General features: G+C 54.1%; 7 protein-coding genes across 7 annotated transcripts; 6 read left to right on the top strand and 1 right to left on the bottom strand.

Annotated features, from left to right (window-relative positions):
- Positions 1-93: 93 nt before the first annotated feature.
- Positions 94-1124, top strand: IAQ61_002414 (uncharacterized protein; the record flags this gene model as incomplete). The annotated part of the gene is made up of 3 exons (XM_003834261.2): positions 94-239; positions 372-504; positions 558-1124. The coding sequence occupies 3 exons, from the start codon at positions 94-96 to the stop codon at positions 1122-1124; spliced, it is 846 nt and encodes a 281-aa protein (XP_003834309.2).
- Positions 1125-2360: 1236 nt separating this feature from the next.
- On the top strand, positions 2361-3248 carry IAQ61_002413 (uncharacterized protein; the record flags this gene model as incomplete). Its single annotated transcript, XM_003834259.2, has 1 exon — positions 2361-3248. One exon carries the CDS (start codon positions 2361-2363, stop codon positions 3246-3248), a length of 888 nt encoding a protein of 295 aa, XP_003834307.2.
- A 680-nt stretch (positions 3249-3928) lies between these two features.
- IAQ61_002412 (uncharacterized protein) lies at positions 3929-5209 on the top strand (the record flags this gene model as incomplete). The annotated part of the gene is made up of 3 exons (XM_003834258.2): positions 3929-4572; positions 4652-5069; positions 5147-5209. The coding sequence occupies exons 1-3, from the start codon at positions 4253-4255 to the stop codon at positions 5207-5209; spliced, it is 801 nt and encodes a 266-aa protein (XP_003834306.1). The 5' UTR covers positions 3929-4252.
- Positions 5210-5613: 404 nt separating this feature from the next.
- On the top strand, positions 5614-5805 carry IAQ61_002411 (uncharacterized protein; the record flags this gene model as incomplete). The annotated part of the gene is made up of 1 exon (XM_066095537.1): positions 5614-5805. One exon carries the CDS (start codon positions 5614-5616, stop codon positions 5803-5805), a length of 192 nt encoding a protein of 63 aa, XP_065954373.1.
- A 1-nt stretch (position 5806) lies between these two features.
- On the top strand, positions 5807-7624 carry IAQ61_002410 (uncharacterized protein; the record flags this gene model as incomplete). The annotated part of the gene is made up of 4 exons (XM_003834257.2): positions 5807-6106; positions 6165-6190; positions 6242-7365; positions 7424-7624. The coding sequence occupies 4 exons, from the start codon at positions 5807-5809 to the stop codon at positions 7513-7515; spliced, it is 1542 nt and encodes a 513-aa protein (XP_003834305.2). The 3' UTR covers positions 7516-7624.
- Positions 7625-8040: 416 nt separating this feature from the next.
- On the top strand, positions 8041-9487 carry IAQ61_002409 (uncharacterized protein; the record flags this gene model as incomplete). The annotated part of the gene is made up of 2 exons (XM_003834256.1): positions 8041-8167; positions 8229-9487. 2 exons carry the CDS (start codon positions 8041-8043, stop codon positions 9485-9487), a joined length of 1386 nt encoding a protein of 461 aa, XP_003834304.1.
- Positions 9488-10276: 789 nt separating this feature from the next.
- IAQ61_002408 (uncharacterized protein) lies at positions 10277-11863 on the bottom strand (the record flags this gene model as incomplete). The annotated part of the gene is made up of 1 exon (XM_003834255.2): positions 10277-11863. One exon carries the CDS (start codon positions 11861-11863, stop codon positions 10277-10279), a length of 1587 nt encoding a protein of 528 aa, XP_003834303.1.
- Positions 11864-12281: the final 418 nt, after the last annotated feature.

Genomic DNA, 12281 nt, shown 5'->3' with positions numbered 1-12281 from the left:
CTTACTCACCAGTCGCATAGCCTTTCTTGAGCTGCAAAACCGCTCCATTCGCTTCCAGACACATACTCTCTTTGTCGCATAGGAAACTTCGCCATGGCAGATATCGAGCAGCAGACGCCGGTCGAGGAGACGCCCACAAATGATGTGGAGATGAACGAGGGCGCAGGGGATGCGCCAGGCGGGGATGTCGAATTGACGCAGATGGAGCCAGAGGCGCCGAAGCTGGTCTTGTTCGCAGAGTAAGTATATTTAGCAAGCACTGGGACCAGATGGTATTGGAGGGAGCATAGCGAAAGAAGTGGGTTGTGCTATCGGCATGTGAGGGAATGTGTCGGTTTGGTGCACGTTCAGGTATACTGACCACTTCACAGGTTGATGAAGAGCCCGATCGTTGAAGTGATTGTCGGATCTGGGGAGAACCGGGCCACATACTCTGCGCATCAAGCAGTAATCATCAAATCACCAGAATTCGCAAAGCAGGTTGACGCCTTCTCAGCAGGAGGAGTAAGAGACAGCGGTCTACACAAACACCAAAAGCTCCCATTAACCTTTTATAGCCCCGCCAAATCCTCTTTCCTGATTGCGACATCGATGCCATGGGCTCTGTAATCGAGTACCTCTACACAGGCGAATACTTTCCAAAGAGGACCTCGTCCGCGCGCGACGCCCCTCTGGAAAAAGACCCGCGCCAGCCCTCGGCCGACGACGACGGCCTCGGCCTCCTCGTCCACGCCCGCATCTATACTCTGGCCGACCGCCTCCAACTCCCCGAGCTGAAATCGCTCGCGCACTCAAAGATCCACCGCACCGCGTCCACGGCAAAGGGCGAGCTCGCCTACGCCCGCTACGTATACAAGGAGTCCAGTCCCGGAGACGCGACGATTCGCAAGCCGGTTGCTGCCTTTTGGGCGACCCGGTCCTTCAGTCTGCGCCACGATGCGGAGCCAGAGTTCAAGGCCATGTGTCTCGAGTTTCCGCAGTTCTCGTACGATGTCCTGCAGCTGGTGCTTGACCAGCAGGAGAAGAGCAGGCGTGGAGGGGGCGACGATGGGCTGTCGTCGCGTGGTGGGCCGAGTGTAGTTCCAGGGAGCACGAGGAAGAGGGCGAGAGTGAGTCAGGTGTGATGAAAAGTGGCTTTTCTTGCTCCACGTATTTTCATCTCATTGCAGGGGTTTTTTTTATTTATTTTGGTAATCGTGATTGTCCTGCTCATTTTCTGCCATGAAACGGTTTCCGTTTCCGTTTCTGTGTTTCTCTGTTTCTCTGCTTCTGTTTTTGATTTCATCTTGTGTAGCTTGGTTGGGTCGATTGGCTGCGAGACGGACGGTGGGAGAATGCCAAGTTGGCCGCACCGTCTGTCCCGGCCCTGGTCCCCCCCGCACTGCATGTTTGTGTTAGCGACGCGAGTGGACCAGAGGCGTTGCCCGACGCGCTTCAGATTGCAGTAGAGGGCATAGCACATAGGTATTGTGGCATAGCATAGGTGGGCGCATGAGGTAAGCGGCAAGACTTGGGCATGCATGGGTGCTACAGAGCAGAGTGTACCACCTGCATCTCATTGTTCCCGTTGCTGTTCCACCCTTTCTAACCCTAGAGTACTACTCTATCCTCCTCCTACTCTACTCCTAGCTGGCTCACTTGACAAGACCAAATCCACCGCCCATCAAGACAACGAAACAAACCCCTCCCCCCTCCCGCTTTCCACCTCTCCTGCTGTCCATGCTGGCTATTCGGTCTCGCTCGCTCGCAACCCCCAAGCCCAAGGAAGGATGCACGCTGTCCACGCTGGCTAGACCACAGCTGCACCCTTACTCTGCCCACGGCCCGCCTTCTCCCAACCCACCCCGCCTAGCCCTTTTCTGCAGTCCACGAGACCCGCCTCACGGTCCCCACGGTCCCCACGGTCCTCACCTTCGCCTTTTCCCCCCACCCACCCAGCTCTCCACCTATTTCCTCCTGCTATGGGCCCCCTCGTCGGCAATACAATACCAGCCACACGACTCGTTGGCACGCTACTGACGGAGCAGTAAATTCTGAATCCTCCCATCAGTCCTTCATAGCGTGCCATCCACATCATCCACCTCTTGAATCCTCTTCCTCGACACACTTTGCCTTGCTCCTTCCTCACCTCACCTCACCTCACCTCACCTCACTGCCCTCTCTGCATTTCACTTCACTTGACCTCGCCTCCTCTTCAACTCCCTACCACTACAACCCCTTCACTTGCCATCTTCGCCCCAAACCAAAGGTACTCTGCTCGCAGTAGTCCAATGATCCAAGTGTGTCACCCAGCGCCTCCACTCAAGACCGTGCATCCCAGGCACCTCGTGCTTGCACCGCTCCTTTCTCATCCCAAAACCATGGACCCGCCCTCAGCCCCCAATCCAGCTGGCGACGCTGGCGTTCTTCCAGAGTTTGGCGAACTCAGTCTACAGGATGCGCCATCACCACCCATCAACGCCGAAGAGCTTGATGTTTGCACCATGTCACGGGAGACTGCGATGAAGTTGATAGTACGCTCCGTCATTGCCCTCGCAAACGCTGCCGGCGAAGTGCCGGCAACGCCGCCCATTTCTCGCCCAAGCACACCAGGTGGCAAGGAAAATCTTTTGTTGCGGAGCCACAGGCGAACAGCCTCGAGGCCTGCAACACCCATTCCAGCCGAAAAGGAGCAGCATCAGCCCACTGAGTTGGCTCCACCAGAAGCGGGCCACGACGAGCCCGTCACCATACACGACGTGGGTCATGGTGCGCAGCCCGAGTCGGTCCAACGAGCCAACATGGCGAGAAAGTTCTTCTCCAAAACGGTGCCCAAAGTGGGCGTCGAAGAGTACATGAACCGGATACAAAAGTTCTGCCCGCTGTCGACGGCCGTCTGGCTAGCGGCGGGCTCCTACATGCTCCGGTTATGCGTCATTGACAGGAGTGTGCCGCTCACCTACCGCACCATGCACCGACTTGTGCTCGCATGCGCATTGGTTGCGATGAAGGCGCTCGAAGACCACCGCTGGCCGCAAAAGCGATTTGCAGCCGTGGGAGGTGTCGACGAGGCCTCGCTTAGCCGTCTCGAGCTCTGCGTCGAGTTTCTGCTCTCGTTTGACGTGCAAATCTTCACACCGGAAAGGCTGAAGGACTTGACGGTGCAATTGCAAAAAGCCGGACAGGCGGCGACCATGACGTGCAGACTGCCGCCCTCGTTCAACCTGAAGCTTGCGCCTACCAAGATGCGGCGGGAGCAGGCTGTTTGAGTGCGCGCGCAGAGGCCCTGGTTTGCGGTACTTTTTTTTGTGTTCCTTTTGTTGGCTGAATTCTGGATATCCCCCATTTGAGCATACGATGGCGTTTGGGAAGCGAACTTGGCAGCTTTGCATTTGGTGGCAGGGCGAGACAGGATAGGACAAGACAGGCATTTTGTCATCATTCATGACAAGCGACACGGTGGCAGGTGGTGCATAGCAAGAGGGAGAGACTAGGGTGTAAACATAGCCGCTGTTGTTGTAGCCAAAACTTGGTCGAGTCCCAAATCTGGTGATGGAGACGATGCTACCTGTAGTGTATGTAAAGGACTACTATTTCCAAATGCTAAGACCTTGATGCATAGACAGGGTGGATCAAGATGAATAATTAGAGAATCTGCATCTTTGATCGGGGACTGGACGGACCCTGCAGGCATGGAAGCTCGAAGCGGGCGTTGGACATGTATTGTACGAGGATTTTACAGGATATCAATTCAAGCATCCGGATTTCATCAACGGCTTTGCATACAATACCGTCAATCAGGGTGGTGGTTGTCATGTGTGTCATGTGATGGGCACATACTATGAAAGGAATGAAACATGGTGCCAGAAGTGGGCTAGTCTTGTCTTCGTGTAGGAGCAGCAGCGACGATCGAACCCCTACATAGGCCCCCCCCCCCGCCCCCCTGGCAGGCAGCGCACGCCCACCGCCCACCAGTAAACTGTATTGATGCCCTTACGAGCAAGTTCTCGACTCTCGACCTTTCACCACAACGCAACGGCCCGCACGCTTACTGTATCCTACCGCTTACTCCACGGCGATCTTCAACCACCAATTCTCCGACTACAGCACGATCGCACAATACGACCGTATACGACCGTATACAATCGCTGATACACTCCGCTGCCGCTTTCCACACCACCGCGCACCTCCTGCGCCTCGCGCGCTCTTCCCCTCGCCTCTACAACAAACCGTCGCCCGCTACCGTACTACCTACCCTCACCCTCGCCCCACCATGGCGCGTCTCTTCATCTCTCTCGTTGCCCTCGCGGCTTTAGCCCCACTCGCAAGCGCAGGCATCTCCTTTACAGAACCCGCCGCGGGTGCCAAACTGACGGCAGGCACTGCGCTCACGGTCAAGTGGAAGGAAGGTGGTGAAGGGCCCTCCATCTCCGACCTGCAGAGCTACCAGCTCTTTCTGATGGCCGGAGGAAACGAAGCCACTGAGCAGATTCAACTAGCCGTCATCACGACCATGGGCAGCTTTGCAACGGGCAACACAGCTTCAGGCCTGGTGCAGGCAAGCGTAGGAGGCAAGACAGACAAGCCAGCCTAGTATGTATATACCCGGTGCTGCGTTGCATTTGGCAGTTGCCAAGTCGTCGAGTCTACAAGTCTACCTGTCCTAACACAGTACTCTTTCTAGTTTCCTCAAAATGGTTGCAGTCGCCAAAACAGGCGGCCAGCTGACGACCTACTCCGATCGCTTTTCTTACTCGGGCATGACGGGCGTGTTTCCCGCGCCCGTGCAGACTGCCCTCGCAGATATCACTGACACGGCTGGACCCAAGGCTGTGGACGAAACAGGTACAGACAAGGCTGCACCTGACCCCGCTGGCGGTGCATACGATGTCGAGTACACGATGCAAACCGGGCCCACCAGATACGCGCCCATGCAGCCCATCCCCCCAACCAAAATCACCGCGACCAACACAAAGCCATTATACCCCACAAGCAGCGTCGTCATTGCGACCACACAGCTGCCCATTCCCAAGATCCAGACGACACTCACCCAAAGTCAAACCTTTTCCGTTCAGAGCAGAGAGAATACGGTACGTTTGTTTTGCTTTGGGCTGGCTTCTACAACGATGCAGTGTGCATCTCTGTTCTCTGGCTAACATCTTGCTAGGTCGCGCCCGCACCTCACCCAACTGACGACATGGCCAAGTTCCTCAACCGATGGAAGGACTAGACATCTCCTCGAACTAGGCTCATTTATTTATCCATCGTGCAACCGCGTCTTTCCATTGAGTGGCACACGGATGCCTTTTTCTACACCATGTGCTTCGACAAGTTTGTCACTATTGTACTCTTTTATTGTGTTGGCATTTCAATCGCCCAACAAGACATGGCGACGGCGTTGGGAGCTCAAGGAGTTTGGTCGGCGATGGAGCTTCTCCTCCTGAAGAAAGGGGCCTATAATGATGAATCTTGGCATGTAGACAGGACATGGATGGACACTATGTAATTTTATTGCCGACGTTCGCTCGATGCGACGCGACATGCACACCACCCACCCATGGCACAGTTGAAGAAGCTGACTACTAGACATGACATGGCAATCTTGCTGGACGGTGGTCGACGACAAGTGAAATCATGACACGGACAATGGTGGTTACTGTAAGATTCTGCACCTTTTTGATCAATGTCGACGACGAATGGGACGCAAACCCGTGGCTACCCGAACAAGTCAGCCTCGACCCTCGTCCGCCACTAAAACGTACTTACCCCACCAGAATCCGTCTCTTGCCTAAACGGAGCTTCAGACCGGCCAAAGCTGAACTTTGACATGTCCGCCTTCTCCTCTCGTGGTATGCGCTTGGCTCGCACACTCCAACGCCGCTACACACGACGGCCTTTGCCAACCTACCAGCAGCCCACACCTTTTACATTTCGCATCTTGCCCGCGGAAGACAGGGAGTGGTGTAGCATTAGCACCATGGCGATTGCGGAGAACTACGAGGATGTGCTCAAGGGCAAGTACCCGGCCAAGGAACATGCGAGGAAGGTGGCAAAGTGGATCATTGAGAAGGGAGGGGACAAGAATGGGACGATTTATCTGGAGGCGCAAAAGCAAAAATTGAATGAGGTGGGCAGGGCATCCAATCATCGAGTCAGCGGGAACAGGATGCTAACCAGAAACTTAGGATAACGATGGCGAGGCACCGTTCAGGTATGATTTTGGTAGTCTTGGTTTGGCAGCTGTTGGCTGACTTCCGTCTAGGCAAAGACGTTACTTTTTCTATCTCAGTGGCTGTGAACTGCCCGACTCCTATCTCACCTACGAGATCCCCAACGACAGACTGACACTGTTCATTCCTCCTGTTGAGCCAGAAGAGGTCATCTGGTCGGGTCTGCCCATGAGTGTTGACGAAGCAAAAGCGAAATATGACATTGATGATTGCAAAACCACCAGGGATATCAACGCTCATCTCACTAGCACATCAGAGTCGGCTCAGTCGACCATTTATGCCATTCCAGAGCAAGTCTCAGACAACATCACCTTTCTCTCATACAAAGACAAGGAGTTTAAGCAGCTCAAGCCAGCAATCGAGTACTGCAGAGTGACTAAGACCGACTACGAGATTGCGCTGATCCGCAAAGCCAACGAAATTTCCACAGCTGCTCACATCGCCGTCATGAAAGCTGCCTCAAAAGCAAAGAACGAGTGTGAACTCGAAGCCGTGTTCCTCAAGTCCTGCGTCGAGCGCAACGCAAAGAATCAAGCCTATCATTCTATCGTCGCAGCAGGAGAGAATGGAGCAACGCTACACTATGTCAACAATGCTGCGCCCATTTCTGAGCAAAATTTGTTACTGCTCGACGCTGGGTGCGAGGTGGATTGCTACGCCTCAGACATCACCCGCACATTTCCCATCAAAGGCCACTTCAACGAAGAGAGCCTTGCAATCTACAAGATTGTCTTGGATATGCAGCACCAATGTATTAACGCTCTCAAGGCCGGTGTACTATGGGACTCTATCCATGAACTCGCGCACAAGATTGCCATCAAAGGGCTCCTGGATCTTGGTATCCTCAAGGGCGATGCAGACGCTATTTTCAAGGCGCGAGCTAGTGTAGCATTCTTCCCGCACGGTCTGGGCCATTACCTAGGCATGGACACGCATGATACGGGTGGCAATGCCAATTATGCTGACAAGGACGTCATGTTCAGATACCTGAGGGTGAGGGGCACGCTGCCAGAACGCAGTGTGATTACAGTGGAGCCGGGCATCTACTTTTGCCGGTTCATCATTGAGCCGTACCTCAAAGATGAGGAAAAGAAGCAATTCTTTGATGAGAAGGTTTTGGAAAAGTATTGGAGTGTGGGAGGTGTGAGGATTGAAGGTATGTCTGAAGTTGCGGGGTGTGATATCATGGTTGTGTGGAGGCTGACCACTTGCAGATAACATTCTGATTACCAAGGAGGGCATTGAGAACCTGACGCCAACGCCCAAGGAAGTGGATGAAATTACGGCCTTGGTCCAGTCTGCGTAAGGGGCTAGATGTAACTACTGCCTGTCGTAGGTTGAAAATTAATATAGTTTCCTGATCAGCTGATCTGCATGTGTTATAGCAGAGATCAATGGCAGACTCGCTTATTACACCCTCTCTTCCGAGCAAGCCCGAAATCTTTGCAGTGTTTACATGAATGTTTTCTTCGATCTCGGAATCCACGACGTTCGTTTTCGCACCATTGGCGGGCCGCATACCCCTGTCCATCTGAGGACCCTTCATCTATCTAAATTAACCCCCAGTCACACGCTTGCCCGTTCCCCGGTTTCCGTCATTTCCAAAAGACTTCTAAAACCTCCGAGGGTGCGTAGTCCTTGTGCCAATGCGCTCACATTAATGAAGTACCGCGACCTGAGGGAGGGGCTTCTCCGCTCCCAGGATGGGATAACTTCTCGGCATAGATCGAGATGGGTGTGCAAGTTGGGTTATATATTGCAATGAGTTGTAGAGCTTACACAGGATGCATTGTATCATTGCTCAAGGGACTTTGATATCCATACTGCCATCATGTTTGGAATAGCTTTTGCAGCCGCAGCGCTGTTCAGGCTCGCCACTGCACAGTCCACAACCTATCAAGCCGAGGATGCCACATTATCTGGAACCACGGTTGGCACTTCTGTTGCTGGCTTTACAGGTAAAACTAGTTACCACATGATAGAAGATGAGCATGGTTTCATGCTAACACTACCCGCAAGGCTCCGGCTACGTCGAGAACTTCGCCGATGCAACAGACAAGATTACCTTCAACATCAACGCCGATAACTCTGGGCTCTACGACCTGAGTATCATCTACAACGGCCCTTATGGCGACAAATACACGTCCGTGGTTCTCAATGGTGGCGGCGCCTCCCAAGTCTCACTCCCAGCAACTACATCATGGACGACTGTCAGTGCCGGACAAGTCCTCCTCAACACGGGCTCCAACACGATTGAGATCCAAAACAACTGGGGCTGGTACCTGATTGACGCCATCACCATTGCCCCCTCTGCCCCCCGGCCCCCACACAACATCAGCACCACTCCCGTAAACCCCAAGGCCAACGCCGATGCCAAAGCCCTCCTCAGCTACCTGGGCAGCATCTATGGCAAAAACATTCTCAGCGGCCAACAAGACCAGGCCTCGTTTGACTGGGTAAAGCAAAACATTGGCCACACGCCCGCTATCCTCGGCCTCGACCTCATGGACTACACCGACTCTCGCACCTCCCGCGGCGCCTCGTCCCGCGACGTCGAGCACGCCCTCACCTTTGCCCAACAAGGCGGCATCGTCACCTTTGTCTGGCACTGGGGCGCCCCCGTCGGCCTCTACGACAACGCCACCCAACCCTGGTACCGCGGCTTCTACACGGCCGCCACCGACTTCAGCCTACGCGCCGCCCTCGCCGACACCACAAACGCAAACTACACACTCCTGCTCCACGACATCGACACCATTGCCACCCAGCTCCTCAAGCTCCAAGACGCCGGTGTCCCCGTCCTCTTCCGCCCCTTGCACGAGGCCGAAGGCGCCTGGTTCTGGTGGGGCGCCGACGGCCCCGAACCCTGCAAACAACTCTGGCGTCTCCTCTACGACCGCCTAACCAACCACCACAACCTGCACAACCTCCTCTGGGTCTGGAATTCCGTCGCCCCGTCCTGGTACCCCGGAGATGACGTCGTCGATATCGTGTCCGCGGACACGTATACCCAGGGCGACCATGGCCCCAACTCGGCAACCTACAACGCTCTCCTCGATCTCACCGACGATACGAAGATTGTGGCGGCCACGGAGATTGGAAGTCTCATGGAGGTGGAAGGGCTCAAGGCGTATGATGCCCATTGGGCGTGGTTTGTGGTTTGGAGTGGCGAGTATGTTAGTGGGGGGCAGTGGAATAGTGTGGATTTGTTGAAGAGGGTGTATGCGGATGAGTATGTTTTGACGTTGGCGGAGATTGGGGGGTGGAAGGGGAGGTAGGGAGGTAAGGTGAGGGTGAGGGATGGGATGACGGGGGGTATGGTTGGTTGGTCGGTTGGATAGGTTGAAAGGATAGTGCTTCAGTGTTGGAACATGAAGTAGCTGGTTATGATGTCAGATAATCCCCCAAAATGCACCTGCTCTTCATCAGTATACAGTATCCCAGATTAGCAGTTTACACCACACTGCCTCATACCCATCCTATCCTGTCCATTCTGTCCATTCTATCCCATCTCATTCTTTTGTACCTACTTGGCTCTTTCTGGCTAGCTAGATATCTTGGAGCACTGCCGACACGCCCATTTCTCTACTTTCTTTTCGTTTGTCCTTTTTTGTGCATGTGGGATGGTGGGAGTGGGGGATTGGGAGAGTGTGGGTTGGTGGTTGGGTTGGGTTGGGTTGGGAGAGGGAAGGCGGTAGATGAGGCTGATGACAAAGTCACTATCAGCAAGAACAAGACCAAGAACAAACCTAAATAGTAAAGAGTCCACACCTCGCACACCACAACGCTATACTGTAGTACTCAAAAAGAGGCCAAGAGTCATATACACGAGATATCAAGCACTGAAGTTTAGCTTGCCTTGCCTTGCCTTGCTGTTGAGTATGCATGTGTGTATTGTGTATTGTGTATACGTGCTGTAGACCTGCTTGGCCCGGGGTGATTGTGGAAAAGGGGAAGATGGCCGTGGGGGAATAGTTGAAGAGGAGAATAACGGGAATGAGAGGAGTCTTTGAGCAGCTTGGGTCGGTGACTGCGATTCGCAACGCCCGATTCAAACTCCATCCCCCTCACTTCACCCACTCCTCATTCCTCGACTGCAGCGTAACCAAAAGATCATAAAAGTCGCGCCTCCAATCCACACACTCGAGATACTCCCACCACAGCCGCAGCGCCGGTGCCTCATCTGCATCACTCGCCTCAAACGCATCCAGCACCACCTGCTTCTTCACCAGCGCCGTCTTCATGCGCGCCTCACGGTCCCACTCGCGCAACGCCTCGACATAGCTGCGCACGTCGCGCGCCATGCGCTCGTTGGCCTTGACTTCTACGGCTGTGGCCACGCTGGTCGCGTCGTCGTTGTCTGCGTGTGCTGCGAACAGGGCGCCGGTGTATTCGGGCTGGGGGAAGAGGTGGCGTTTGAGTTCTTCGGTGAGCCAGTCTTCGCGGGCGGCGGAGGTGAGTTCTTCGGCCCAGTACGATTTGATGGCAGGGGGCACCTTGGTCATCATGGTGTCATGGTCGAGCTTGTCGGACCAGCGTGTCTGGCTGTAATTGCCGTAGTAGAGGTAGCGGAAGCGGCCGTTGCAGCCTTTCGTTTCGACGAACATGGGGACGTTGGCGTAGGAGCATGCGTCGTGGTCGAAGTCGGAGTGGAAAGTCTCGGGGGATTCCTTGAAGAAGGCAGTGAGCTTTGCGCCGTGTTGGCCCGGGGCCGAGGGTAGGAAGGGCTCGTTTTGGGGGTTGAGGATGTAGTAGGTGCGGTTTCGTAGCACGTATGGACCTGGACCACTCATGAAGTGTAGGCCGGGCGACCAGGATTCCCCTCTGAGCGTGACCTGGATGAACTCGGGATCGAAGGTGACCATATTCTCGTGAGGTATCCTGGAAAGAATTTCGTCATCAAGGGCTGGCAGAGTGCGGATGTAGTAGGGCTTCCAAGCTGGCTCGAGAGACAGTAGCTTGATTGTAGACGTATCATCCTGCACCGCCAACTTGGGGGTTACAGGCGGACTAGGATTCGGTGCAGGAATCAGATGACCGTCGACCTGACCATTTGTATTGCGAGTGTCTTTGGGTGATGCGTTGACAGACTGGCCCGAACTGATGTTGTTAATTTTGATTTTGTGCTGAAAGAACTTATAGTGTAGAATGACATACCCAGTGCCATTGCTATCATCAAGCTTCGTTCGCAGGTGCGGTAGGATAGACTCCGTGATCGTACCGTTGCTGACGGCGCTTGAAGCTCTCAGATGAGGAGGTACACTGGCATTTACCTTGACAGTAGCCAGTCCGTTCGCCTTTTCATCGTCATCATCGCCATAAACTGGCGTGTGAACTTCGCTCTTGAGCTTTTCCAACTCCGTCTTCAGCTGCAGAGCGTTCTGGTACGACTCAGATACGTCCACTGCCTCCCTAGGTCGAGCCGAGCAGCCGCCTGTCTTCAGCTTCTCCACCGAGAGAGATAGTCCCTCGTATAGTTGCTCCAGTGAACGAACGTCACCACGCAAGTCTGCGCGATCCTCCTCCAAGCTAAAAATGCGGGCCTCCAGATTCGGTGATGCATGAGTGCTCACCTGCTTCTCTGGCTGGCGCTTCTGTTGGGTGCCGTTGACGCCTTTGGGAGAGAAGGTCGGCGCATTAGGAGCGAAAGACATGGTGTGCTGATAAAGTAGAGAGCTGGGACTGTAGATATGTGGAGTGCAATTGGATATAATATATGAAGTGCTGACAAGCTATTCTCAACTGAACTGGAAATTAGTGGAACGTAAATTATATAAGAGAGTTGAGCCATGCCTTGGATCGATGTAATGTGTTTTGAGTTGCAGTGAAGTATTCTGTTGCCGAAGGATGTTCTAGCAGGTGGTACTATGGTAGTGGAAACGTTGATTGAAGGTGGGAGGTAGGAGAGTTGAAGTTGACGGTCCTGGGTCATTTATATAGGTTGGCAGATGGCCATTTGCTGCAGAACGGTGAGCGGTAGAGAGTCTATGGTATACTATTCAAGGTGAGAGAGATATTGCTGCTGTTCAGTCTAAGCAAGGTGAGACTGGTATATGTTGCTGAGGTAGTCAT

Source organism: Plenodomus lingam, assembly GCF_022343315.1.
Source record: "Plenodomus lingam strain CAN1 chromosome Unknown contig_14, whole genome shotgun sequence".
NCBI classification, from domain to species: domain Eukaryota; kingdom Fungi; phylum Ascomycota; class Dothideomycetes; order Pleosporales; family Leptosphaeriaceae; genus Plenodomus; species Plenodomus lingam.
Note: the sequence above shows the minus strand (reverse complement) of the source record. Positions and strands in the feature narration are given on the sequence as shown.